Source organism: Nanorana parkeri, unplaced genomic scaffold (assembly GCF_000935625.1).
Source record: "Nanorana parkeri isolate BGI_ZX_2015 unplaced genomic scaffold, ASM93562v1 scaffold499, whole genome shotgun sequence".
In the NCBI taxonomy this organism is placed as follows: Eukaryota; Metazoa; Chordata; class Amphibia; order Anura; family Dicroglossidae; genus Nanorana; species Nanorana parkeri.
Genome location: NW_017306767.1, coordinates 890,112 through 915,984, shown reverse-complemented (window position 1 = coordinate 915,984; position 25,873 = coordinate 890,112). Strand labels below are relative to the sequence as shown.

Sequence of the window (25,873 nt, the reverse complement as noted above, 5' to 3'; positions counted from 1 at the left end):
TGGGGTTATGGGGGTGGCCCCCTGGGGGGGGAGGGGGGTAGCACGCACTTCTGCAAGGGTTAACGTTTAAACATCCTGGAGTTCCTCTTTAAAGCACAACTGAGGCCAACATTTGTCTAACGTCTATGAGCTTTTTTAGCCTAGCCATATGTTTTTCCATAAACATGTACAGCCGTTTTTTTGTTTTTCTTTGCAGGTCCCCAGTGATCGACTGATCTGGAAAGAACAATCAGACGATCGCTATTGTTTCCTTCCGAGGATGTCAGGGGATTGTGTGCATAACCATCCACTTCTGGAAGAAACAAATCGCACATTTATAGGAAGATGTTATGGTCTTAGATCTGTCTGAAATTGGGCCGTATATTATACAATGGGATTGTACAATCCCTATACAATCTCCTTTAGATTTACCAAGACTCCGTAATATGAGGACAAACCTAAACACTCCATTCAATTCGTATCCACTTAGGCAGGTCGCACATATTCATAGGAAGACGTGATTTTAGAAATATCTTTCAATGGTCTTAGAATTGATCTAAATTGGGCTGTACATTATACAATGTGATTGTACAATCCCTACACAATCTCCTTTAAGGTGCCCATACACTGTGCGATAATCGTACGATAATCGTGGGAAATCCCGCGATCCTACGATAATCGCAAAGTGTATGGAAGGCGTGCGACCGTTTCTACTGTACGGTCGCACGTCTTTTGTCTAACGAGCATGTTTGGAAACCTGACGAAAAGCGTAGGATTTTCGGCTGGTTTGTGGCATGCTCGGGAGGCAAAAGCCGAACGGGCCGGTGTGCACATGCGCACACTGCCCGTTCAGCATTGCGGTCATCAGAAGCCCGCCCCTCCGCGGGGCGGGCTTGCGATGATCGCATGTACGATCTGCCTATCCAAGATGGGCAGATCGTACGTTTTTTAAATTACTTTACAACCCTCGCAAGACAAAAGTCTTGCGAGGGTTGTAAAGTGTATGGGCACCTTTAGAACTGATCTAAATTGGCCATACATTATACAATGTGATTGTACAAACCCTATACACTCTCCTTTAGATTTACCAAGACTCGGTACTACGAGGACAAACCTAAACAGTCCAATCAATTTGTATCCACTTATGCAGGTCACACATGTTTATAGGAAGATGTGATTTCACAAAGATCTTTCAATGGTCTTAAGGTGTTCACACACCTTGCGATAATCGTCCGATAATCGCGGGAAATCCCGCGATCGTAAGATTATCGTAAGGTGTGTGGAAGCCGTGCGACCTCTGCTACTGTACGGTCGGTCGCACGACTTTTATCTTCCGAACATGTTCGAAAACCCGCCGAAAATCATAGATTTTCGGCGGATGTGTAGCATGTGTAGATAAAAGCGGGACGGGCCGGTGTGCGCAAGCGCACACTGCCCGTTCGGCATTGCGGTCATCAGCAGCCCGCCCCTCAGGGGGGCGCGTCTTACGATCATCGCAAGTACGATCTGCCTGTCCAAGATAGGCAGATCGTACGTTTTTTTTAATTACCTTACAACCATCGCAAGACAAAAGTCTTGCGATGGTTGTAAGGTGTGTGCCCAGCATTAGAACTGATCTAGATTGGCCGTCCATTATACAATGTGATTGCATAATCTCTATACAATCTCTTTTAGATTTACCAAGACTCTGTAATATGAGGACAAACCTAAACACTCCATTCAATTGGTATAAAACCAGGCAGGTTTTAGCATTACATAGTGGATGGTAGTTCTAATGGAGATCGTACAATCAGATTGTATAGGTTATGACCAGCATTAGATCATACATCTTAGATCACCAGAAAATTCTTAGACCGCACGCAGATTTAAAAAAACAACAACGCAATTACATTTAGAAATCATTTCTGCAATGGACTTTTCGATGTTTGACCTTTTAAGCTCTATAGAAATCATTCATATGTAACATACACCTAGAATATTTATCAGGACGCTGTACCTGGATGATGCCGGGGTGACGCAGAATCTGCATCAGCGCAATCTCCTTCTGCAGTTTGTAGGTGGCCAGTCGGTGACAGCCGACGCTGTCGCCGTGCGCCTGCACGCAGCTCCTCACGTCGTTCCCTTCGCCGTGGACCGTCTTGACGGCGATGCCTTTGCCGTTTAATAAAGTCCCCCTCAGGACCAGTTTGGTAAAGCCAGACCCGATATAATCGATTCGTGACAAATAAGAGAGGTCTTGGCACGTTAGCATCCCACGGAACGCCAGGTCTACCTCCGCTCCCAGAATCCTCGGCGCCTCATCCTCCGGACCTGTGTTTCCTGAGCCCAGTAAGGTTCTATAGAAGAACATTAGGTCCCTGTGCCTTTCCACGATTTGTCTGCGCAGGTCGGGGCTGCGCGGGGACCCCAGCAGTGACATGTACTTGTCATTATAAGAATCTTGTCCTTGGGGGGAAAGTTTTACAAGGATGCTAATAAATATAAGAGCCGCTCCAAAGAAAATAATGTGTCCTTTCATGGTGCTGCTGTGACCAGCTTCTCACCTCTGTCCCTTTACTGTAAATGAGTTAATTAGGAGAGGAATGCCTGGTCCTGTTTGCCTAATGGGGAGGGTTGATGGGCTCAGGGACACCCACTGAGGAGTGTCTATTGAAGCAGGCAATGCTTACCTGGGGGTCAGGCTGCTCCGATTGACATAGTTGGCTCTCTGCTGCCACCCAGTGGACAATGTGTTGATGCGGCGGTTATACCACATGGGGCATATTTATCAATGACTGTCAAATGAATTAAATTTTTGGGTTTGGGTTTAAATACACTTTAAAATGATACAAATGTAAAGCATCAGAGTAAACATGGAGACCTATGTGAAAAAATTCAGAATGCTGGCAAAGTTGGCAATATGCATCAGGGGCGTCCCGAGGCCAGGTGTCACCTGGTCTCCAGACCAGGTGACATCCTGCCGTGTCATTATTGCGCTGCGTGTGATGTCATTGCGCATAATGATGGACGCCGGCAGAGAGAGGAGGGGATGTTCACCCGGTGGGATGAGGTATGCCGCCGGGTCCCCTCCTCTCTCCTGACACTGTCGGGCTCTCAGTCCATGGCCAAGTGCCCGACTTTTTAGAGGGGGTGACACCAAAATGACTGTCAGTCATTTTGGTGTCACCCCTGCAATGGTGTCACCCGGGTGCGGGCCGCACCCCCTGCACTCCCCTTGTGACGCCACTGATATGCATGCTTCTCTTGATAAATTGGTTGCAAAATGTACGCAAGCCAAAAAATGTCAGTAAAAAAAATGCAGCTGATCCATCCTTACATGTGGTGGCTGCATTTGTTTTATGTTTTCAGTCTGGGTACATTTTCTGCAAGCTCAGAAAAGTACCTGTTGATCCTGAGAGATATCTTAGGTCCTTTTCACCCGGTAATCCTGTGAATAACACACTTTTGGGACTAATGTATAAACGTTCTGCTCAGCGTAAAGCTAGGCGAATACCGTTTGCATGGCATTACCACCCCTAGGTGGAGCTGAAGAACACAGGAAATTCCTATGCACCTTTGGCTCCATCTAGTGACAGGAATGCCATGCAAAGGGCGTTCGCCCAGCTATATGTTGGACGAAAGCTTTATACATCAACCTCTGAAGGCTGTAACACACTGCATGCGAAGCAGCGCGGAGCGGTGTCGCGCTGCCTTCGCATGCAGTGTGTCATGTAATTTTCTCCCCGGCACGTCAGCTTGCGAGAGCTCGCATAGCTGACCGTGCCGAGAGGAAAAATGTAACCTTCAGCCAATCGGCTCGCACGTATAAACCCGCGCGTCAGGATGCGACCTCTGGCCGGTTGTTACGCACGAGCCGATTGGCTGAAGGTGCAGTCAATCATCTGCCTGCACTCAGCTCACACACTGCACGCAAAGCTTCGTGCCTGACAGCTTTGCTCTGCACGGCTTTGCGTTAGGGTTGCCACCTTTTCTTCAAGCGGAACCCGAACACTCTAGCGATGCGCGGACATTTTTGGGAGAGAATTAGTTGTAGCTTATTCATATGTAAATACAGTGGGAGGCCAGTAGCCCCTATCTTAATTTTGGTTGCCCCTGTTTGCCTGACATCTTGTGTCCGTGTTTCTGCTGCCATGGAACCCGAACACGGCATTCAAAACCCGAACTGTCCGGGTGAATCCTGGACAGGTGGCAACCCTACTTTGCGTGCTGTGTGTCACGGGCTTTAGTGTTCCAGGGTGCCTACGTTCACTCACTCCACTTTATGTATAGAGGGATCCATGGTTGTCACCCAGGCTGGACTCCAAACATGTCTGCATTTGGTCGATTTCATTGCATGGTGGATTGATGGGACTTTTAGTTTCTTTTCAGTTCACAGGAAGTGGCATTTCTGACTATATAAATGGGCACTTCCTGTTCTTGCTAAAATTGTTAGCCTGAGATATGAAAACTAATGCAGCCGCCACATCCCAGGACTAGTGAGCTGCAATATAATACATTTTTGTTTTTGTGTTTAGATTTAAAGTTTTAAAGTTAATTACCTGCAAACACGTTTTATAAATTTGTGTTGACTCTGGAAAGGTTTAGGAACGCAGTCAGCAAACTTTTCTACATCATGTTCACCAAGCATTAGCACAACAATAGCTCATTGTAGTCTTAGGTTGTTTCTAATTTTCGCATTCATAGTTGTACTGCTAATGACAAATTAAACTCAATTATTATGTCATTGTCTTAAATGCCATTAACAGTACAACTATGAGTGCAAAAACTGATTAACTGATCAGATCACCTGCAATGCATGCACTTCAAACCTCAGATCAGCCCCAGTGTATACACTTTAGATCTCATATTAGCCCCAGTGCAAGCACTTCATACTTCAGTCCAGCCCCAATGCATGCGCTTCAAACCTCAGACCAGCCCCAATGCATGCACATCATACCTCAGATCAGCCCCAGTGTATACACTTTAGACCTCATATTAGCCCCAGTGGAAGCACTTCATACTTCAGTTCAGCCCCAATGCATGCACTTGTGCACTGTGGTAATGCGTGCTGCCACGAGGCATGGCAATGCACCTGTTCTATGTGTAGTACATTGCCATTCATTGTGAATACCACCCCAATGCAATGTACAGTATAGCACAATGCACTGCATGGCACCACAAGGCATATAACCTGTGCTGAGGCATGCTGTTAAAAAAAGAAGGGTCATGCATTTTATTCATAATTTTAGACTGTAATGTCTGTGGGCCCAGTCTTTAAAGGGATAAAACATGGGGAAATGTGCAAGTATTGCACAGAAGTTACTTCCCTCCATCTTCCCTTACTGCTTGCCCCGATCACAATGGGTCAGTGGGGTACAGACAGCCACCATATTTTACTCTCTATAGGGTTTCTTTAAAGGATTTGCATGACTCCCCCTTCATCGGGGATCGAGGGGAATGAGACAATGAACCAAAGTATGCAGACGCTAAAATCAATGTACAGTTGGGTGTTATTGCAGTGTGTGGGTTTGCACAACACCTGGCTCTACCATCTGGACTTGAATTTTACAGTGTGGGCCTTTAATTTTAGACCCGTTCATCCTCATCACAACCCAAAATAATTGTAGAAATCCTTCAGTGCGTGGAAGCGTCCAGCTCAATATTCAGATTCTCTCTAGTTACACCACCATCATCATATCATTGGATGATAACAATACAAAATAAATATATCATAATTCTTCAGGGTCCCTGCGCCATTCACCATTTGTAATGATCTGAAGCACATGTGACCGACACTATGAGAAGTCAACGTGGATCTTTCTGCAGAATCTGTATTTTAAATTTTTTTTTAATGTATTACAGAAAGGAGGTCAGGTATATTTAACACAGGCCCCCTTTATTAAATGTGATCAGCTATTTGCCACTATTACATAATCACAACCTGATAAAAGGCTATAAGCGGATGTTGTTGGGAAACACCAGTCATAAGACGCTATAAACCCGGATTAACCCTTTTATGACCCGATTTTTTAGAAGCCTAATTGCCCAGACCAAGTTTAGGAGCTTCAGGCTAGGCTCACACCTAGGCGATTCAGATGGCGAGCTGTTTTCTCACGTTTTCGATTGTGCAACTTTTCATTGTAAACTGCGCGATTGTCGCACGTTTTTCAATGCAGAGATGTGTATGGGACCCAAACCGTGCGACAACTGGCCAAAAATAGCTCCCGCAAAGGTGTGAGCAGCCTCCATTGACTTCCATGCAAATCTGTGTTTTGCGCGATTTCGCACGACTCAAACCGCACCATAAATCGCCTAGATGTGCACCGGCCCTCAATATGCATCAGTTAACTGGATAATAATTCTGTAACCAATTTGTCTGCTTGACAGCGGCTCTGAGAACAAGGAAGACGCACAATTGTACAATCCAAGTTCTCCATGCACATCAATGAGCATTTTACATCGGTGCTGACAAGGTTGTATTGGGGTCATGAAGAGGTTAATGAGCCATTGAGAATGTATATTTATGACCTGTAGGACAGCTCCTATGAACCATTTATATGTTGGAAGGCTAATATAGCATGAATTTGCGGGAGGAGTCTGCGCCTCCTTACCTCTTGGGAGTGCTTGGGAAGGGAGGTCTTCCGAGCATCCCTCCCACCCGTCCCTTGGGTTCCACAGTTGGGACTTCACTTCACTCTTTCACTCTCTCGGAGTATGCCCCCTTATTGGTATTACTGTCCACCCATACCATGGCACACCTCAGGTCCTTGTCATTCATAATCATGTGTCATGGGAAATGGACTCCTAACACAAATTATATTTGTTATATGCGGTGTATATTGCACGATCTTATTGATTTGTAAAAAAATGCCTGGGACATAATATTTCAGATTAGGGATAAGCTCAGCCAAACCCAGTCTGAATCTGGCCTCCTTCAAAACACGGAAGTGCCACGAGCTACCCACCCAATCAGCTGTGGGCTGGGGCATTCCCCAACCCACAGGTGCACATATACAAATACATATACAGATGCTTGTGCTGATATCATTGACATGAGATGGCCACATGGGAATATTACTGTAGGTCGGTGTCATTGACCAAATATAGTAATGTGGCCATATAAGGTCAATGACATCCGAATGGGTCTAAACACGAATTTTCGTTACGGCAACATGAGAGCCATACACAGTAAATACATATAATACTAAAGCTGAGGCTCCCAGACCCGAATGGCATTCAGGATCCGAATTTCCAGATGGCATTTGGGAGCTCCTCAGGGGCAGGGCCCTCCTTACCATCTTGTCTTGAATTGTATTGTAACTGTTATGTCTTCCTTATATTGTAAAGCGCTGCGCAAACTGTTGGCGCTATATAAATACTATGTAATAATAATAATGCCCCTCCACTCTATCCATCCCCCCCCATCCCCCCAAAAAAATGTTTCGGGTTCAGTTGCACTTTAATTTTACTACATTGATCTATAAATGCATTTATTTACATTTTTATTACATAAAATATGTTATGTCGGATAAATATCGTACTTTTATATTTTCAGCTTTCTTCTGGGTAATATACCCACACTGATGAAAGCTATGAAGGAAGACAGCCTAGTGCATGAGCTTTTTCTTCGGTGGTAAGTTTGTTACGCTTCCTGTTACAGCCGAATGATGAAAATCGATCGGTGTAACAGCAGAGAGAGTAAATCTGGCCCTGAATAGACCCCCCATGTGTCCACCCCTAACATTCATTTTTTTCCCTGCTTCTGACCTGCTGAGCTATGACATCCTGAAGAGACAGAGTTCATACAAACAGATCCTAACTTTATATAAATGTCCCACTTGCATATGACTGTTTCTGACATCACATTGGGGGTTATGTTATAGGACCAGTTTAGGAGCAATTAATACTCAGCTGACTTCCTTTTCAATGGACACCAATAAACACTTATCATTATATGAAATGCGTTCCATCCTTCATGAAGTACAGATTACATAATGACATGATATTCACAGGCAGCCTTTTTGACTTTGTATTTTTTTGTTTTTTTAGGTCACAGACCAACGGCCCAGTTTTTCGTGTCTATGCTTTACATAGGGTTATGATATTAGTGACCAGTCCCAACGCTGTTAAGGTAATTTTCCTTATACTATACCGGAGAGCTGGAACATACAATGCAATGTGTGTGGTGGCAACTAATAGGTAAATTATCTGTAGAGAAAGGTCTAAAGGCAAAGTCCAGCTTTTAAAACAAAGAAGCAATAAATGGATGCACACCCATCCATAAAATTACAAAAATGTTCATTTATTATATTTCTTCATTAGAGATAAAGGATTGCAACCTTTGCTGTGGTTCCTGCAGACTATTCCGCCCAGCACTTGCCAAAACTGAGGTACAGACTTTCAGTACCCGAGGGCGAAGGAAGTGTCAGTGGACTAAAGTGGGGTGACTTCATCTTACTTGTACTCCATTGAGAACATGTCCCTCTGCCGCAAAGGTAGATGGGAGTTGTATTCCCTCTATTCCTGTCAAAGGGTCTGTGAATGGATGATAAAGCTGTCAGGGCAAAGTCATGCACAGGCATGTTGAATTCAAAAGATTGCAGGGAGGTGAACCCGCAATTCAGGTAATGGGGGGAGGGGGTTGAGCTTGGGGGGTTTTTCGGGATGTGACCATGTTTCTACACCCTGATTATGAATGTAACATAAAACATGCTGAGAAGACTAAACTTAGCCTTTAAGATACACCAGTAATGAGAGGCTATAAAGCAGGGGTAGGCAACCTTGCCACTCAAGCTGTAGTGGAACTACAAATCCTATAAGGCATTGCAAGACTCTGACAGCCACAGACATGGCTTCCGAAGGGATGTCTTGTCTATGGTGAAACTTCAAATCCTACGTCATATTGGGATCTGTAGTTTCACCGCAGCTGGGGTGAAAACGTTACCTTCCTAGAGTCTAGAGGCTGCCTGGTTGGCATACTGATCCGATGACATCAATACTTTGCATCACTGACCTGGAACAAGTGCGCATATAAAGAAGTTCTGGTTCCACTCTGGCTTTCTAACTTGTTTGCACCAGAAAGTATTGAAGCTGGAGACAACCATGACATTCTTACAAAGTGGTCAGCAGTGGCAGCCAGGCAGAGGGAGGGAGGAGAGAAATGTCCCAAATGGGGATAACGTAGAAAATAGTAAGTCCCTCTGCACTCCTCACAGCGCTCCCGGCCCAAGTACTTGTAGTGGTGCTCGCTGTGACAATCACGGATGGCACCGTGCAACAATCAGTGGAAAGCAGAAATCACCAGCACGTTTATAGCGACGTTTCGGGACCACACAGGATCCCTTACATTGTCGCCCTGATGAAAGGATCCTGTGCGGTCCCGAAACGTCGCTATTTTGTACATGACAATTGACGATTGGTCCGATTGAATGGACATCAATCATATTTGCTGAGTGCTGGTGATTTCTGCTTTCCAAATGGGGATAAGACAGATATAAAAATAAAAGTTGAAAGAGTTCCTCTGGAGTTGCCATAGACGTGAGATGATGATGAGATTCTGCAAATGCCAAATTTCTTTTTTGGAAACTTGGATAAAAATATGCACATTGATATCAGCTGAGCCAGTTGGGGCATTCAGTGAGCCAATACTGAAGAGAAGAACAACAATTGTCAGCTGGAAATTCATACGTGGCAGTCCATCTCTGTGCGTGTCAGGCAGTGCCGTGGACTCGCAGCGGGGGTAGGAACCCGCTGGCAGGAAGCGGATCGAAAGATCCAAGTGCAGGGTACAAGAGGGCAAATCCAAAGGGGTAGTCAGGCCCAGTCCGGGTCAAGGCAGGCAGCAAAGGTTCAGGAGCGGTAGACAGGCCAAGGGTTCGGTAACTAGGAAGTTCGAGTGAGGGTTCAGGAAACAGCAGCAGGAACAAACAAGGGGCTAGGCGATCACACCATAGAGGTGGAATAACTCAGCAACAAGCCAGGGCTCTGACCAGGATTTTGTAGCCAGTGGGAGTTAGGGTTGCCACCTGTCCAGGATTCACCCGGACAGTCCGGGTTTTGAATGCTGTGTCCGGGTTTCATGGCAGCAGAAACCCGGACACATGATGTCAGGCAGACAGGGGCAACCAAAATGAACATAGGGATTACTGGCCCCCCCACCGAAAATAGTCTCAACTGTGATATTTACATATGAATGGGGGCGCTATTTACATAAGCAAGGACTCGTTCTCCCCAAAAAATTTCCGCGCGTCGCTCGAGTGTGTTCGGGTATTGCTTGAAGAAAAGGTGGCGACCCTAGTAAGATCACCCCCTGGTTACTGAGGCAACCAGGAGGCTTCCCTGCCCAGGAGCCAATGGCAGGGTGAGAGAGATGGAAAGTGCGTCCTGGCGCCAGGAGTTCTGCCAGGCTGAAGGAGCGCCCGTGCCCTGCACCGTACCCGTCGACCCCGAGGAGAGGTGACACCCCTGGTTTCCTGACAGTGAAAGACTTTGGTGGGGCTTTCCAAATGACCTGAATCTTATAATATACTGATGGTGGAACATATACAGTAGAAGGGCATCTAGGAACCTAGGAAAAAAGAAAATAATGCCAGCCGATTTGTGACATTTGTACAATTCAGGGATTTTCAGTTCAGTAAAAACATTTCTCTTTATACATTTCAGGAAATCCTGATGTCTCCCAAATCCACAAAGGACTTGGTCTACAAGAAAGCATTCTATCTTTTTGGTGAAAGGTCAGTACTGGTTCTCCAATGTACAAAGATCCTCTAATCCTCTCCTAATGGAAATGTTTCTTCTGTTTGTTGAAATACGTCTTTGGTATACATTATATCTGTTACCACCTAGTCTAAGATAGGGGAGGCCAGCACTGTTCTCCTGACCAAAAGCCAAGACTTGGTCATCAGAGGTTTGAGGATGGGCATTTAGGTGGAGTAGGTGAGCCAGTGGATTGGCTTTCATTCTGATCCTACCCTGCTTCTACATGCTCCACCATCGCCACCGCTCACCAGCCTTAGGTGGCGAAGTCTAGGGACACCACTGGAGCCAATGGCAACATTATCCTTGCCTAGAGGAGCAAGTGGGAGGGAGTACCTGCAGAAAAGGGTACTTGCCCCCACTTCCTCCCCAAAATCTCATGTGATATTGCTATAGGGAGTGTGTGTGTGTGTGGGGGGGGGGGGGGGTGGGGGGGAACAATATTCTGTTTTTTTTGGGGAACTACAATTTGAGTGGGAAGTTCTTTAAAGTGGACCCATCAGTAATTTTACAAATTTGCATGAATACATTCCTGACAGGTCAGCAGTATGATTTGAGAAGTTCCACCATTTATCATTAGGCAGGCCTGATTGAGCCGCAGTCTGTGACTTTGCCTCGGTTGACATGATGGCGTCTCACACTTTGAGAAACACTACAGAAGCCGGTTCCTCAGTGATTCAGCCTCCAATGTTTGTTGATACGTCTTGCAGGTTTTTGGGGGCCGGCCTGGTGACAGATCGTGATTATGAACATTGGCACAAACAGAGAAGGGTGATGGATCCCGCCTTTAGCAGGACGTAAGTAAAAGCTGAAATCCGGGCTTATTGATTATTGAACCATGTGCATTCCTAATTTAATTTCAGTTTCCTATGTGTATTGCCTTGTGGAGAAATCCAGCGTGAGACAACTCCTGCACTTTGCAGCTTCCGTTAATAAAGACCGGTCACTGCTGCCCTCTCTCCTGGTGTAGGGTGACTGGTCTTGTCTCTGCCCCCTCCTCTAATAAAGACTGGTCACTGCTCTCTCTTTGTGCATGGTGACTGGTCTTGTCTCTGCCCCCTCCTCTAATAAAGATCAGTCACTGCTAGGGTTGCCACCTTTTCTTCAAGTGAAACCCGAACACTATAACCACATGCGGACATATTTTTATGGGGGGAATGTGTAGCGGCTTAGTCATATGTAAAAGGTACCACCCATTCATATATAAATATCACAGTTGAGACTATTTTCAGTGGGGGGCCAATAGCCCCTATCTTAATTTTTGGTTGCCCCTGTCTGCCTGACATCTTGTGTCCGGGTTTCAGTTGCCATGAAACCCGGACACAGCATTCAAAACCCGAACTGTCCGGGTGAATCCTGGACAGGTGGCAACCCTAGTCACTGCTGCTCTCTGTCCTTGTGTAGGGTGACTGGTCTTGTCTCTGCCCCCTCCTTTCATAAAGACCGCTCACTGCTGCCCTCTCCTTGTGCAGGGTGACTGGTCTCGTCTCCTCCCCCTCCTGTAATAAAGACCGATCACTGCTGCTCTCTGTCCTTGTGCAGGGTGACTGGTCTTGTCTATGCCCCCTCCTGTAATAAAGATCACTCACTGCTTCTCTCTCTCCTTGTGCTGGGTGACTGGTCTTGTCTCCGGCCCCTCCTGTAGTTTTCTGATAAGGCTATATGCAGTCCCATAATGATATCATGGATACCTTTATGAGATAATATTTCGGTTTGTAGATGCATTTGGTGCCCACAAAGGGAAATTTATATTCTTTGTGGCTACTGAGAAATATATATTAATGAGAGTTCTTGTGGTCGGGGATCAGCTTTAAAGAAACCCTTTCAGTTCCCTAAAATAAATTCAAATGGCTGGTCCCTGCAATAGAAGAAGTATTATACTCATCTCATTAGGGGTCCATGTCTCCCACCTGACCTCCATCCAATACTGTGGGGTGTGCTGGATGTCAGAGTCTCATCACTGCACACTGTGGCTTTACCCCCACCAGCCGCTACCTAAGTCACAGCTGCAGGGATATATGAGTGACATAGGAGCCAATGAGAGTACCTATAGCAGGTATTGTAAAGGCAGAGGGATCCAACCATTGGCGGAACTACCGCCGGTGAAGCCGGTGCTCCGGCATCGGGGCCTCAGCCTGGGGGGGCCCAGCACAGTCCCTGTGCATAGATGGTGGGACTTGCCGGCCGCCGGATAGCACCTAAACCTACAGGGGTAGGTTATCATTAAAATAATAATTATTTGTAGCCTAATGTTGTATAAAGTACTGTTGCAGCAATGCAGAATGGCACCCTCTATAGAGGACTACAAATCTCAACAGTACTTTATATAACAATAGCATTTCTGTATAAAGTATTGCTGGGATGTGTCGTTCTCTATAGCCTGTGCCATTCTGCATTGCTGTAAATATTAGGGATGCACCGATATTTCGGACGCTATCTGCGGGAGGAGAGCGCCGTGTTTGTGTTTTTTTTTGGGGGGGGGCCCAAAAACAAATCTTGCACCAGGGCCCTTTGTTCCTTAGGTCCGCCACTGGATCCAACACACCCAGAAGTGTCAGCTGCGGAATATTCTAGCACTGTCTCTAGCTCAGCAAAAAGGCGAAGATCGGAGTCAGTGGTGGTGTCAGTGTTCACTATTGTACATGTCATTTACAAAGCTTTATTTGAACCTGAAGTTTGTTCTGCTTATATTTTGCCTTCCTTGGTTCCTCCTTTCCCCCCTCATCAACATGCTAAAAACATTTTAAAATAAAAATGCTCCATTTTCTTTACCGACAGTATTTTATTACTGGGTCTCTGTGCTTCTTTATGCAGATTATGGCTGGTGGGAGGAGTTATACAAATATCAAAAGTCTATAAGTAACTGTGTAGCAATGCTGTCCTCTTCTTTGCAGGTATCTGACGGGAATGATGGGGACATTCAATGAAAAAGCAGAAGAGCTGATGGAGCAATTGGCAGGGAAAGCAGATGGGAAAGCAGAATTTGCAATGCATGAAATGATGAATAAAGTGACTCTGGATGTCATTGCGAAGGTAACCGGGATCATCTCATCCTCAATGACATGCAATAGCAGTGACGTCACCACACTTGTATTCCATTGACACTTCCTCCCATGCATGTTGCTGAATGTCTGTACCTCTGAACGGACAGGGACGGGAGGAAGAGTCTGCAGCAGTCAGAGCATTGCACCCGCAATCTACTATCCGCAGTTACAATACGTTACTGACTCCAATGCAAAAAAAATGCTAATTTTATGACGGATAACAGATCTGGAACCTGCGTCTTAACAAAGAAGTCAGCAAAGTCAGCTGTATACAGTGGGGGGAATTTATCAAAACTGGAGCAGACAAAATTTGGAGCAGCTGTGCCTGGCAACCAATCAGCTTCTCTCTTCAGTTTGTTTAGTTAAAGGAGAACTATGAGGGGAGTGCTTTTCACTCACCTCATAGTTCTAGCCGACCTGTGACAATGAGACTGTCACATGTCGGCTCACCTCTCGATCCTGTCACGGCTCTCTGCCGTGACAGGGGAGGGGCTGGATTCCCCCCTCCCTCCTCCGATCCGCCAGCGTTGACTGGCGGATCGGACGGGGGAGGGGCGGGTACAGCTGGCTCTGCTTCTAGATAGGCAGAGCCAGCTGTCACTGACGCAGCTGGGCGGATCCAGACACAATTGTCGGGATCCGCTTCCGCTGCGGCGTCTCAGTATACCGCGAGCAGTAGCTCACGGTATACTGAGCTTAGGGTGACGGGAGGACGCTAGTTTGTGTCCTCCCGTTACCCTAAGGAGAATTATGGGGAAAAGCCTTAACCCCATAGTTCTAGTTTAAGATCTGAAAATGAGAGAGAGAAGCTGATTGGTTGCCATGCACAACTGCTCCAGATTTTGTCTGCTCCAGTTTTGATAAATTCCCCTCAGTATATTCCTTGTCCAGCAGGTTATTCATGCCTATGGTTGTTTTAGATTAGAAATCTGTGTTACGGAGAAATTCCTAAATACATAAAATACATCATTATGATAAAAATCCATTTTGGTCCATATTTAGGATTTTTCCTAACGCTGACATTTCGTGTTATTTGCAGGTCGCTTTTGGAATGGATCTGAACTCTCTGCATGATGATCAGACCCCGTTCCCTCAAGCCATTTCCACGGTCATGAGAGGTTTGGCCGAAACCCGAAACCCTCTCGCAGAGGTTGGTGTGTTTCGTGTGCGGTTAGGATTGCGCCATTGAAAATAAAATCTGTAATTTGGCCCAAGCTGGGGAACGTAAGAGGTTCACTTTTACTATATGAAGCATAAGCAGTGTGTACTTACCTTCCACTCTTGTCTGCTGGTAAACCCAAGATGTACCTCCTAATTCCAGCAGGTATAGGAGAACATTTGCCACTGCTCCACAATGTATACATTGGTGCCACGGTGGTCAGTTGGCAGACCTAAATGCTGCCCTGAGGTAATAGCGGGAAGTAAATGGAAGGTAAAGTTAGATACGGAACCTGATCACCTAAAGGATAACTTGAAATGTAAATACATCAATAAATACAATACACACCCAACAGGCATGGTGGGAGTCTTTGCTAATGAGCACAGCAGGTGTACAGACCCAGGAACACAGCACAGTGATTGTGGGTATCCCTCACAATGTGCACAGCAAGTGTACAGACCTGAAGATTTAGCGCCGGGATCTCACCAATAGAGTAAGATTATGTGATTGTTTAATTATTCTCTAAACAGTACAGCCCAGGAAAACGAGGCTTTATCAGGTCCGTCCGGGACAGCGTTCGGCTCCTCCGCCAGACCGGCAAGGAGTGCATTGAGAAGAGACAGAAGGCCATGCAGGATGGAGAGGAGATACCGATGGACATTTTATCACAGATCCTCAAAGGCGCATGTAAGTCAGTAGTTTGCAACGCATACTTCACTTTGCCAACAAACAAGGTAATGGATTTGTGATTCAGAGCGCTGTAAATTTACAACAACGCACAGTAACACATTGTGGATTAACCTTGTGTAGTGTTCCCATTTATAGTCGCTTGTATCCCAATGCACATCAACAGTGTTAAAGTATATAGAAAGGCAAAACTTGTTTTCCCCATTTTAGATAGAGTAAGAAAGGGTTAAACTCATCAGCTTATTTACATACAGTATGTGCCATCTATGTTCCATTAAGGAGGTTTCCGTTTGCTTCCTGTACTTGGGAAGTAAACAGAAAATGGGAAGTGAGAGGAAATCTCTCCAAAGTGAGATATTTCCCTTCCTAAACAAGTGTCACTGGAACAAGTGACCCCATTGCAAGTTTTCCCCTTTATTCCTGCTCACCTTCAAATAGACAGGGAGAATCTCACCCGTGCGGAAAGAGTTTAAAGTGTAAAAGGTGCCCATACACCTTACGATTATCGGACGAAACTTTTCGTCCGATGATCGAATAGTCGTACGACAGCCCCATCCTGCCCCGATGATCGCAAGATTAATTTAGCCGTAATTAACGAAAAGCACCTGGACGAAATGCGGTAATTGATTTGTCGTATTTTCGTTCGCGCATGCGCAGTGTAGTTCGTACGACTTTTGACGGACGGAAACGCCAGCAACCTTACGACAATCGTACGATCGAGCAAAGTTTTCAAACATGCTTGACCGTCAAAAGTCGTACGATTGTACAGTAATGTCGGTCGGACACTGCAATGCACACATACGATTATCGGACGAAAAGTCGATCGCATACGAAAATCGTCCGATAATCGTAAGGTGTATGGGCACCTTAACTCTGCTCTGGCTCTGATCAATGTACACTAGACATGTGCGATTTGTGTCGTTCCGAATCGAAATTCGGACGAATTTTCGTAAATTCGGACATTCGGATGTATCCGAATTCCGAATTACAGACATAACGAATGCAAACGAATCCGAATTTCCATTTCCGAAATTCGGTAGCGTTCGCACGAACGTTCGTTTCGTTTTCTGTTCGTATTCGTTTCTTATTCGTTTCGTTCGTTGGAGCAAAGTGACATTAGAGAAGGAGAAAAATATTTTTTCCCCCTCAAATGTCACTTTTGCTGCAAACGAACGAAACGAATAAGAAACGAATAAGAACAGAAAACGAACGTTCGTGCAAACGCTACCGAATTTCGTCCAAATCCGAATTCCGAATCCGAATCGACTTTCACACCCGAATCCCGAAAAACGAAATAACACAAATCCCAATTTAAAACGAAACGAATTTTTTGGCAGTGCACATGTCTAATGTACACTGAAATATACGGCCCTGCATATACAGTATATTAGAATAACAATGTAGCACAGTGTGAGAGATCCATGATCCCTCCAATAACCCCACATGTTTTTGTCCTCACAGCTTTTGAGAAAACATGTGATATGGAAATTTTATTGGATAATTTTGTCACCTTCTTCATCGCTGGTAAGTAAAAGGTTTATCTTACTAACCAACCACTATGCTTATGCTTATGAACCGCTGCAGGAAACGTGAACATGGCAAGAATACAATATGGTGCATACGGTGGTTATGGTGGCAATTGATTCCGAGATCCCAGCACCATAACACCACAGAGCTCAAAGGGTTTGATTGATAAGGAATCCACAGCGCGAATGGCCCTGTGAATATCTGTAAATGTTCATTTGGTGTGTATATCTAGTGGCCATGCAATAGTACAAACAGAATGTCAAAGTTTATTTCAAATTAGGGATGCACCGATACCAGTTCAGATACCAGTGCCGATACTTGGCAATTTCATGATAACTACCGGGGGTTGCAGCGGTGGCAGCTAGGACCTAGCTCTGGCTCTCCACCACTGTCCTAAAATCATTAGTCAATATTGTTTTAGAAAAACTGTCACATGACACTAAACAAAAATGTATCAGTACTTGTATCTGTGAGTACTTGGGCAAGTATCAGTACTTGTACTCGCAAAAATGGTATAGGTGCATCCCTTTATATATGTTTATAAAAACAAAATCATACATTAGAACAGAGATGTACAAATCCCAGGAGCTCTGTATGCTCCATACAAATGACAGCTGCCTCCTAACTATTTAATGTTTCTCTAGTCTTGGAGCTCAAAAAGTATCTGTACTTGTACTGAGTACTGTACTTGGTATCCCTATTTAAAATTGTAAAGGAAAAACTAAACAACATTCGCTTGTGCATGTATAGGCTCAGAAAAATTGTTCACAAATATTTGCAGGGCAAATGGTCCTGCAATATCTTTATAAATCAACTCCTAAGCCACCATACTGAAATAGTAAAGGTCTTGTATAAGAACCAGTTGTCTTCTTTTATGGTAACTGATTGCTTACTAATCTCTAGGACAGGAGACAACAGCCAACCAGTTATCATTCGCAGTGATGGAACTGGCACGACATCCAGAGATATTAGAGAGGTAAGTCACCCAGGATCCTTTGGATGCTGCAAACAATGCGGTGATAGTATATATACCAGACCTTTCAACATGTCACTTAAAATGTTCTTGTTTTTGGATTTGTCCATCACTCAGGAAGGAATCTTTCTCCACGTCTGCATTCTTCACGTTAATCTACATGTAGAGGAGGATCATTTTTTTAAGACCTGCAAATTTAAAAAGATTGGTGGCATGGGTGGGCAGTCATTGAAGAAGTGTACTATCACATCCCCTGTAGTCAGTGGAGAATTGCACCAGTACAGTGGAGGTCATTGGGGATTTGTTCCAATACAGTGGCGGTCAGTGGAGATTTGTACCAGCACAGTGGTGGTAAGTCCAGAATTGTCCCAGTACAGTGGAGGTCATTGGGGATTTGTTCCAATCCAGTGGCGGTCAGTGGAGATTTGTACCAGCACAGTGGTGGTAAGTCCAGAATTGTCCCAGTACAGTGGAGGTCATTGGGGATTTGTTCCAATCCAGTGGCGGTCAGTGGAGATTTGTACCAGCACAGTGGTGGTAAGTCCAGAATTGTCCCAGTACAGTGGAGGTCATTGGGGATTTGTTCCAATCCAGTGGAGATTTTTACCAGCACAGTGGTGGTAAGTGGAGAAATGCCCCAGTACAATAGTGGTCAGTTGGCAATTGCACCAGTACATTGGTGGTCAGTGGAGAATTGTACTAGAACAGTAGTGGTCAGTGGAGAAGCAACAGTACATTGGTTGTCAGTGGAGATTTGTACGAGTACAGTGGGGGTCAGTGGAGAACATTATTGTACTTGCCATTACACTGGTGGTCAGTGGAGAAATGCCCAATACACTAGAGATTTATATACATATGAAAGCTACAGAAAAAGCACCACTCCTCTAAAGGAAACAAAATTAATTAATCCAAGACAAGCATTTCCAAACTGCACTGACAGTTCAAATTCACAGATTTAAAGGTGTTTATTTTTTCATTGAGTTTCCTTTTTTTAAAATGGAATAATTATAAAACATGTAACAATTTTTTACCTTGCAGAGTTCAGGCCGAGGTGGACGACGTGATCGGATCCAAAATAGACATTGGATATGAAGACCTGAGCAAACTGGATTACCTGTCCCAGGTATGTATGAACTTCTTCTAAATTGTAATCTTAGTTCTCTGCCTACCTGTCGGAGTTTTTTGAAATAGGAGTTTAGTTAAAGCCAGCTTGTAATAGAAGCAGTTGTATATTTATCTTTCCAGCAGCCTGTGCCTTTAAACGGGGATATGGTTCAGATCTCTGGCCTCTGTAGGTATCAGAGTACATGCATGCTGTGGTTCCTTCCTCTCACCAGTGTGTCTTGCAGTGATAACCCCTTCATGGTTTTTATGCTCCATTTCTCAGGTCCTGAAAGAGACTTTGCGTTTATACCCCTCAGCACCGGGCACCTCCCGCTTACTGGAACAGGAGATGGTCATTGAAGGACATCGCGTTCCTCCTAATGTCACTTTAGTGGTGAGTCGCTATGTTCCGTTGAAGGCATTGACCAGGGCACTGCATGTAGAAATGCTTGAGAAGAATATTTTGAATAGAGCAACCAATCGGATTACAGATTTAATTATCTTAGTACAGGTTTGGAAAGAAAAGAAGCACCTGATTGGATGAGGGGGCTGCACAGAGACTGGGATGGGCTCTCTCCAATATCCTCATTAGATGCATGTTATAGGCCAGTGCCACCCTATAAACTGTCAGCTGTGGAGCATAACAAGGTACCCTATTTTTTTAATAACTTCTTATTCACCAACATGAAAGGTCCCATACATTGCTATGGGGACCCTCCATGCGCCCGCACGGGTCTGAATGGTCCGAACCCCCCTCCGCCCGAACTTCTCCCTTTTTGCCGCGCTGATCAGTGTGGTTTCCATACAGCGTTTTTATTTGCGTTTCAGCGCTAAAACGCAATTAAAAACTCCCAAAACCTGCTGTAAGGTTAATTGGCTCCTGTCTAAATTGGCCCAGTATGTATGCACTTTGATAGGGGCTTTAGATTGTAAGCTCCTTGACGGCAGGGACTGATGTGAATGTGCGACAATATAAAGCGCTTTGTAAATTGTTAGCGCTATATAAATGCCAGTAATAAATAAAAAATAATAAGCAGCCAACATGCTCCTGTGCCCACCTGTGAAACACTCACCTCTGACGTGTTTCACCCTCATGGGTTTATTTGTAAATTCATTAAAGGAGAACTATGAGGTGAGTGCTTTTCACTCACCTCATAGTTCTAGCCGACCTGTGACAATGAGACTGTCACAGGTCGGCTCAGTAGATCGGGAGGTGAGCAAACACATACCGGGTTCGCTCGCCTCTCGATCCTGTCACGGCTCTCTGCCATGGCAGGAGGAGGGGCTGGATTCCCCTCTCCCCGCTCCGATCTGCCAGCGCTGACTGGCGGAACGGACGGGGGAGGGGGCGGGTACAGCTGGCTCTGCCTCTAGATAGGCAGAGCCAGCTGTCACTCACGCAGCTGGGCGGATCCCGTCATCTAAGTCGTGATCCGCTCCGGCGTCTCAGTATACCGCGAGCTGAAGCTCGCGGTATACTGAGCTTAGGGTAACGGGAGGACGCTAGTTTGTGTCCTCCCGTTACCCTAAGGAGAACTATGGGGAAAAACACTGACCCCATAGTTCTCCTTTAATCTGAGAATTTCCTTTGGAGCGTGAATCGCTCCTGGTCAGCACCCACACTTAGCCCGGACTGGAGAGCTGCGGCTGGATTAGAGCAGTGGATCAATATTGAGATGAAGGATTATGGGTTGTTGCAATGCAAGCTTTACATGTTACATTTTACATCTCCAGAGGACTTTACATTTTCAGTTTATTTGAAACTTTTGCCAAATGAATACATTTTATGCTCTTTCTTTGCCTCGGCTGTCACTTGCTTCCATGCAATTCCATTATGGTCCAGGCTTCTTGAAAGCCAACGTCACCATTCTTTCTTGTATTCTTTGTAGTTCAACTTTTATTCCTTTGGGAGGATGGAGCAATTTTTTAATGATCCACTGAAATTCGACCCAGAGAGATTTGGTCCTGATGCCAAGAGGTAAGAGTTCCAGCGGTCGATCCGTGCGTATGCGTCAAACGACAACAAGTATTTTCTCTGTGTGGTTTCATATGAGTTGGAGATATCAGGTGTTAATGTTCTTCCTTCTATCTAGGCCATACTTCACATACCTCCCATTTTCTCTGGGGCCGCGTTCATGCATTGGGCAAGCTTTGTCTCAGGTAAGAACAGGCAATATTTAAAGGGGAACTAAACCACCTGTCCAAAAGAAAAATGTTGGTGCCCCCAGGAGCTTTTGGCCAACATGTTCTGGTATGCACAGCCTATTAACACATTATGGTGGTATGGTATGGTGCTGTGATGTCAGTACCCCTCTGTCCTTAATGCCTCCATCTTCTCCCTGTCTTCTTCAGGGTTCAGCATCTTGACGTAGTGCATGCACATGGGAGTTACCGGGACCGTACACATGCACAGCCAGGACCATACACTGAGCTGGGCATGTGTTGCCATTGCCAAGACCATACACTGAGCTGCGCATGTGCTGCCAAGACCATACACTGAGCTGCGCATGTGCTGCCAAGACCATACACTGAGCTGCGCATGTGCTGCCAAGACCATACACTGACCTGCGCATGTGCTGCCAAGACCATACACTGACCTGCGCATGCGCTGCCAAGACTGTACACTCTGCTGCACATGTGCTGCCAAGACCATACTCTGAGCTGGGTATTCGCTGTCAAGACTGTACACTAAGCTGCCCATGCACTGCCAAGACCGCACACTGAGCTGCAAATGCACAGCTGAGACCATACACTGAGCTGCGCATTCGCTGCCAAGATGAAGACGCTGTTCACAAAGTCTTCAGTCCAGTCATGTGATCCTGGGGGGGTTCTTTTCGCCCCTTCTCCGAGCGGGAACAGTCCTCCCTGATACGTTTGGCACTGACGTGATGAAACGACCCGTGTGTTTATGTCTGGACACTCAACTGCGGAGGTAGTTAATGTATTGGCGGGGCTCAGTTACGACTCCTTCCTTCACACTCCATGCAGTGGTTAATGGAGGGTTTGGAGTCAGTCACATCATCCCCCGTCACTTGGGCAACCTATTGTGTTGGTATGTATAGTAGGTTTAGGGCAGGTGTGTACAACATGCATCTCTGGTTAATCCTCCACAAGCTAAGATGAACTAAGTTCTGCAGATCCCCTGCATCCTGTTAGCAGTCACAGCACAGCAAGGTATCACTACATAGATCAACACAAAGTCACTTCCACAGGTTCAGACAATACGTATGAGTATAGAGATTTTTCCCAGATCAAGTCCCAGGTTCAGGTTATAACCTAACAGGCACAGACACAGCTCCCTCGGGAGTCACCAGCATAGAGCGGGTTAACAGTCAGCAGCAGGAGAGTCAAGGCAGACCTTGGCTGAATCAACACTCCCCACCTGTACAGCAAGTCCTCCAGCACAGCAGTACAATTAAACCTTCACAGATCTCCCAGTATGAGCAATACGTCTGTGGCAGCAAGACCCCTCACTACAATGTGGTTTGCTTGGCTACTTGCGGTTGTGGGGTCCACTGTTGGGTCTCGTGGTGCAGGATGCTAGAAGCAGTAACTCCTATGGGATGTTCGGCGTGCACCGTTCACAACGGTCAGACGCTGAACAGCCAAATCTGCTCCCTTAAATCCCTCCTCGCCGAGCGTGAAGGGGAGGAGCTGGCTGCCGTCCTGGACGGCCCTGAATGGGAGGAGCTGGCTGCCGTCCTGGACGGCCCTGAATGGGAGGAGCCTGAAGCCGAGCTGGCCGTGCGCGTCCCCTCCACACAGCGCTGGACCGTGGACGGGTAAGTCTGTTACACGTGATGATGTCAGTGTTGTTAGCTGCACTAGAACATTGTGAATGAAGGGGGCTGTGGTGATGTTCCCCTCCCCAGAGGGTGGCACATACAGTACATTATTAAATCCAGAGGACTGAGGGCATCTTGTGGCCAAGAAGAGGTACTGCAGGAGGCAGCTCCAGATTGAAGGTAACTATTGCAGCCAGAGCTCCTCTCGTTTTATGCTGTTGTCCAAGCAAGGGACTATATAATGAAATCAAAATTTAGCCTGGAGCTGAACTTTCAGGCTCAGCATGGTGAATCCACTTTGCATGAGAATAAAGAGTCTATCTGCCATTCTATTCCAATTTTTACCATTTTCTAATTTCTAAATTCCAAACCTCATCTTTGTTATTTCACAGATGGAAGCCAAGGTGGTCATGGCAAAACTACTCCAGAGGTTTGAATTCAAGTTGGCGGAGAGTCAAAGCTTTGACATAATAGACATCGGCACGCTTCGTCCCAAAGATGGCGTCATCTGCAGGCTCAGGCCTCGAGCAAATAAATAATTGTTAACATTTTATTCTGGGGTTCAGGTGCTCCTAAAAACTAAGACCACACAGGGACTCACATACACGCACGCACTACACACACACACACGTTGAACTTGATGGACCTGTGTCTTTATTCAACCTCAAATACTTGGTAACTTTGTATCATTCTAGTCATTAGTGATATTAATTTACAAATATACGTGTTTCATAAATGCAGAATTAAAGATATTTTATAGCACATGTTCCTGCTGTGAGTACAAGCGTTACATCTGAACTCCGGCCTTCCCTTCACTCTTGCACACTTGTACCGGCTCCTCTCCTCTTTTAATACATATCTGCATCCCCATTGGGGAGATCTACCTTTACTTCCTGTGCTGGATATCAGGGGCGTCCCAAGGCCGGATGACACCCCCGTCCGTGATGTCATTGCGCGTGTGCGCGATGACGTCACCGTGCATGCACAGCCATCTTGGTGATACCTGCTGGGGGCCATCTTGGTGATGGACGCCGGCAGAGAGAGGAGGGGAGGAGGTATGCCGCTGGGTCCCTTCCTCTCTCCTGTAAGGGTCCATGACCGAGTGCCAGACTTTTCAGAGGGGATGACACCAAAATGACTGTAACTCATTTTGGTGTCACCCCTCCAATGATGTCACCCTGGTGCAGGCCGCACCCCTCTAGTGACGCCACTGGTGGATATCAGGTGGCACAAGAAGTGATGGGGACAGAGACAGCAACAAAAGCACATTTATTTATTAGAGCAATGAGGGATTTGAATGTCTATTAGGTTTTTTTTGCTTTCTGTTACTTCCTGTCTATTGACACCAGCACCCTCTCATATATTGGTATGGTATCATACTAGGACAGGAAGTGAGGGAAACTCACCCCAATGACAACAACAAAAAACAGCCTCAGGTTTTGACATTTACTCGCCCTATTGAAAAGAAAAAAAAGTATTAAATGGAGATGGGCTTAATAAAAGTGGAACAGATTGATTTTGGATGGCTGGGAAGTTCGACATAAATGCTCAGAGCTGCAGTACTGCCGCTAGACAGAGGGGTCGCTGTGTCTCCATTGGCCGAGATGGGTAGAGCTGCAATACCTTCTCCGACCAGAGGGGTCGCTGTTTCTTTATTGGCCGCGCTGGGAAGTAATAAATAAAGGCTAAGAGCTGCATTACCAACGCTAAACAAGAGAGGTCGCTGCTTCATTGGTGGCGCTGGGAAGTTCAATACAGAAGCACAGAGCTGCAGTATCACGTCCAACCAGAGGGGTCACTCTCTTTACTGTTGTGCTGGAAAATGCTATATAAAAGATAAGAGCTGCAATTCCACGTCCAACCAGACGAGTCGCTGTGTCTTTACTGGGCGGTGCTGGTAAGTGCCATATTAAAGCTCAGAGCTGCAGTACCACGGCCAAACTTAAGGGGTCGCTGTGTATTGGTCGCGATGGGAGGTCCCCTATATAGCCTCACTGCTGCAGTACCACCGCCGGTTAGAGAGGTCGCCATGACTTCATTGGCCGCGCTGGTAGCCCGAACAAAGACAGTCTTGCCAGCGGCGCGGGGGGCGGGGCTTCTCGTTGTCCGCGCAGTCCTCCTCCCCCGGCGGCCATGGCACTTCCCGGCATTCCCTATGAGCAGCGGCTACTCATCATGGCGGAGCCGCGGGAGAAGGCGCTGCAGGATTACAGGAAGAAGCTGCTGGAACACAAAGAGATAGACGGCCGGCTGAAGGAGTGTGAGTGGCGGGGAGGAGAGGGAGAGGAAAAACCCGTGACGGGGAGAACGTCTCACACCCCGCATACAATCAGCTGTGTCATGCCGGCTCTTGGGGAAGACTAGGCCGCAGCGCCTGTCACAGGAGCCCAGTGTCCCCCTCAGCCCCGCAGTGACTGAGAAGGTGCTTGAGTAGGGAAGCCTGTTGCCCATAGCAACTAGTCACATGAAGCTGGTACCAGTGCAGTGGTTGCCATTGTTCTTGGTTACTAGTCAAGTGACATGTTTCATTCAATGGAACTGATTGCTGGGGGACAGTGAACCCCATTTTAATCCACTTTAATGTATATCGGAGGCCAACACCTTTTATTTGTTTTTTTTATTGAAATTGTGAAATCTGACCTGGCCTTCCTTTCAGTCGGTTGTATCGGCTCCTCTCCTGGACTGAAATGACTTCCTCTGATTCCACTGCACACTGTGAGCTGCTCACCATCTGCAATAGAAGCTGCAGCAAGTGATTTTTAGTTTTTGCCATCTGTGATGTCACATCTTGTTCTGTAGATACAGGAATAGGGATAGGTTTCCAACGTGAGGGAGCTATTCTCTTGTCACGGGAGCAAGTGTCCCCTACTGGAGGATTCCC

The 25,873-nt window shown here is 46.1% G+C and overlaps 3 protein-coding genes across 3 annotated transcripts in view; 2 read left to right on the top strand and 1 right to left on the bottom strand.

Annotated features, from left to right (window-relative positions):
* Positions 1-2,521, bottom strand: part of LOC108790746 (extracellular tyrosine-protein kinase PKDCC-like) — a 12,064-nt gene extending 9,543 nt beyond the window's left edge. The window contains exon 1 of the mRNA XM_018561084.1: positions 1,976-2,521. Within this exon, the coding sequence (XP_018416586.1) occupies positions 1,976-2,497 (522 nt within the window). The 5' untranslated portion in view covers positions 2,498-2,521. The remainder of the gene's footprint in view (positions 1-1,975) is intronic.
* A 310-nt stretch (positions 2,522-2,831) lies between these two features.
* Positions 2,832-23,531, top strand: LOC108790745 (cholesterol 24-hydroxylase-like). The gene is made up of 16 exons (XM_018561083.1): positions 2,832-2,927; positions 3,499-3,689; positions 7,514-7,591; positions 8,008-8,089; positions 10,621-10,691; positions 11,424-11,510; positions 13,608-13,746; positions 14,797-14,907; positions 15,447-15,603; positions 17,065-17,127; positions 18,034-18,106; positions 19,142-19,226; positions 19,491-19,601; positions 21,097-21,185; positions 21,301-21,367; positions 23,385-23,531. Exons 1-16 carry the CDS (start codon positions 2,832-2,834, stop codon positions 23,529-23,531), a joined length of 1,647 nt encoding a protein of 548 aa, XP_018416585.1.
* Positions 23,532-25,082: 1,551 nt separating this feature from the next.
* The window catches only part of PSMC6 (proteasome 26S subunit, ATPase 6), a 15,635-nt gene continuing 14,844 nt past the window's right edge, over positions 25,083-25,873 (top strand). The window contains exon 1 of the mRNA XM_018561086.1: positions 25,083-25,252. Coding sequence (XP_018416588.1) covers positions 25,126-25,252 — 127 coding nt within the window. The 5' untranslated portion in view covers positions 25,083-25,125. The remainder of the gene's footprint in view (positions 25,253-25,873) is intronic.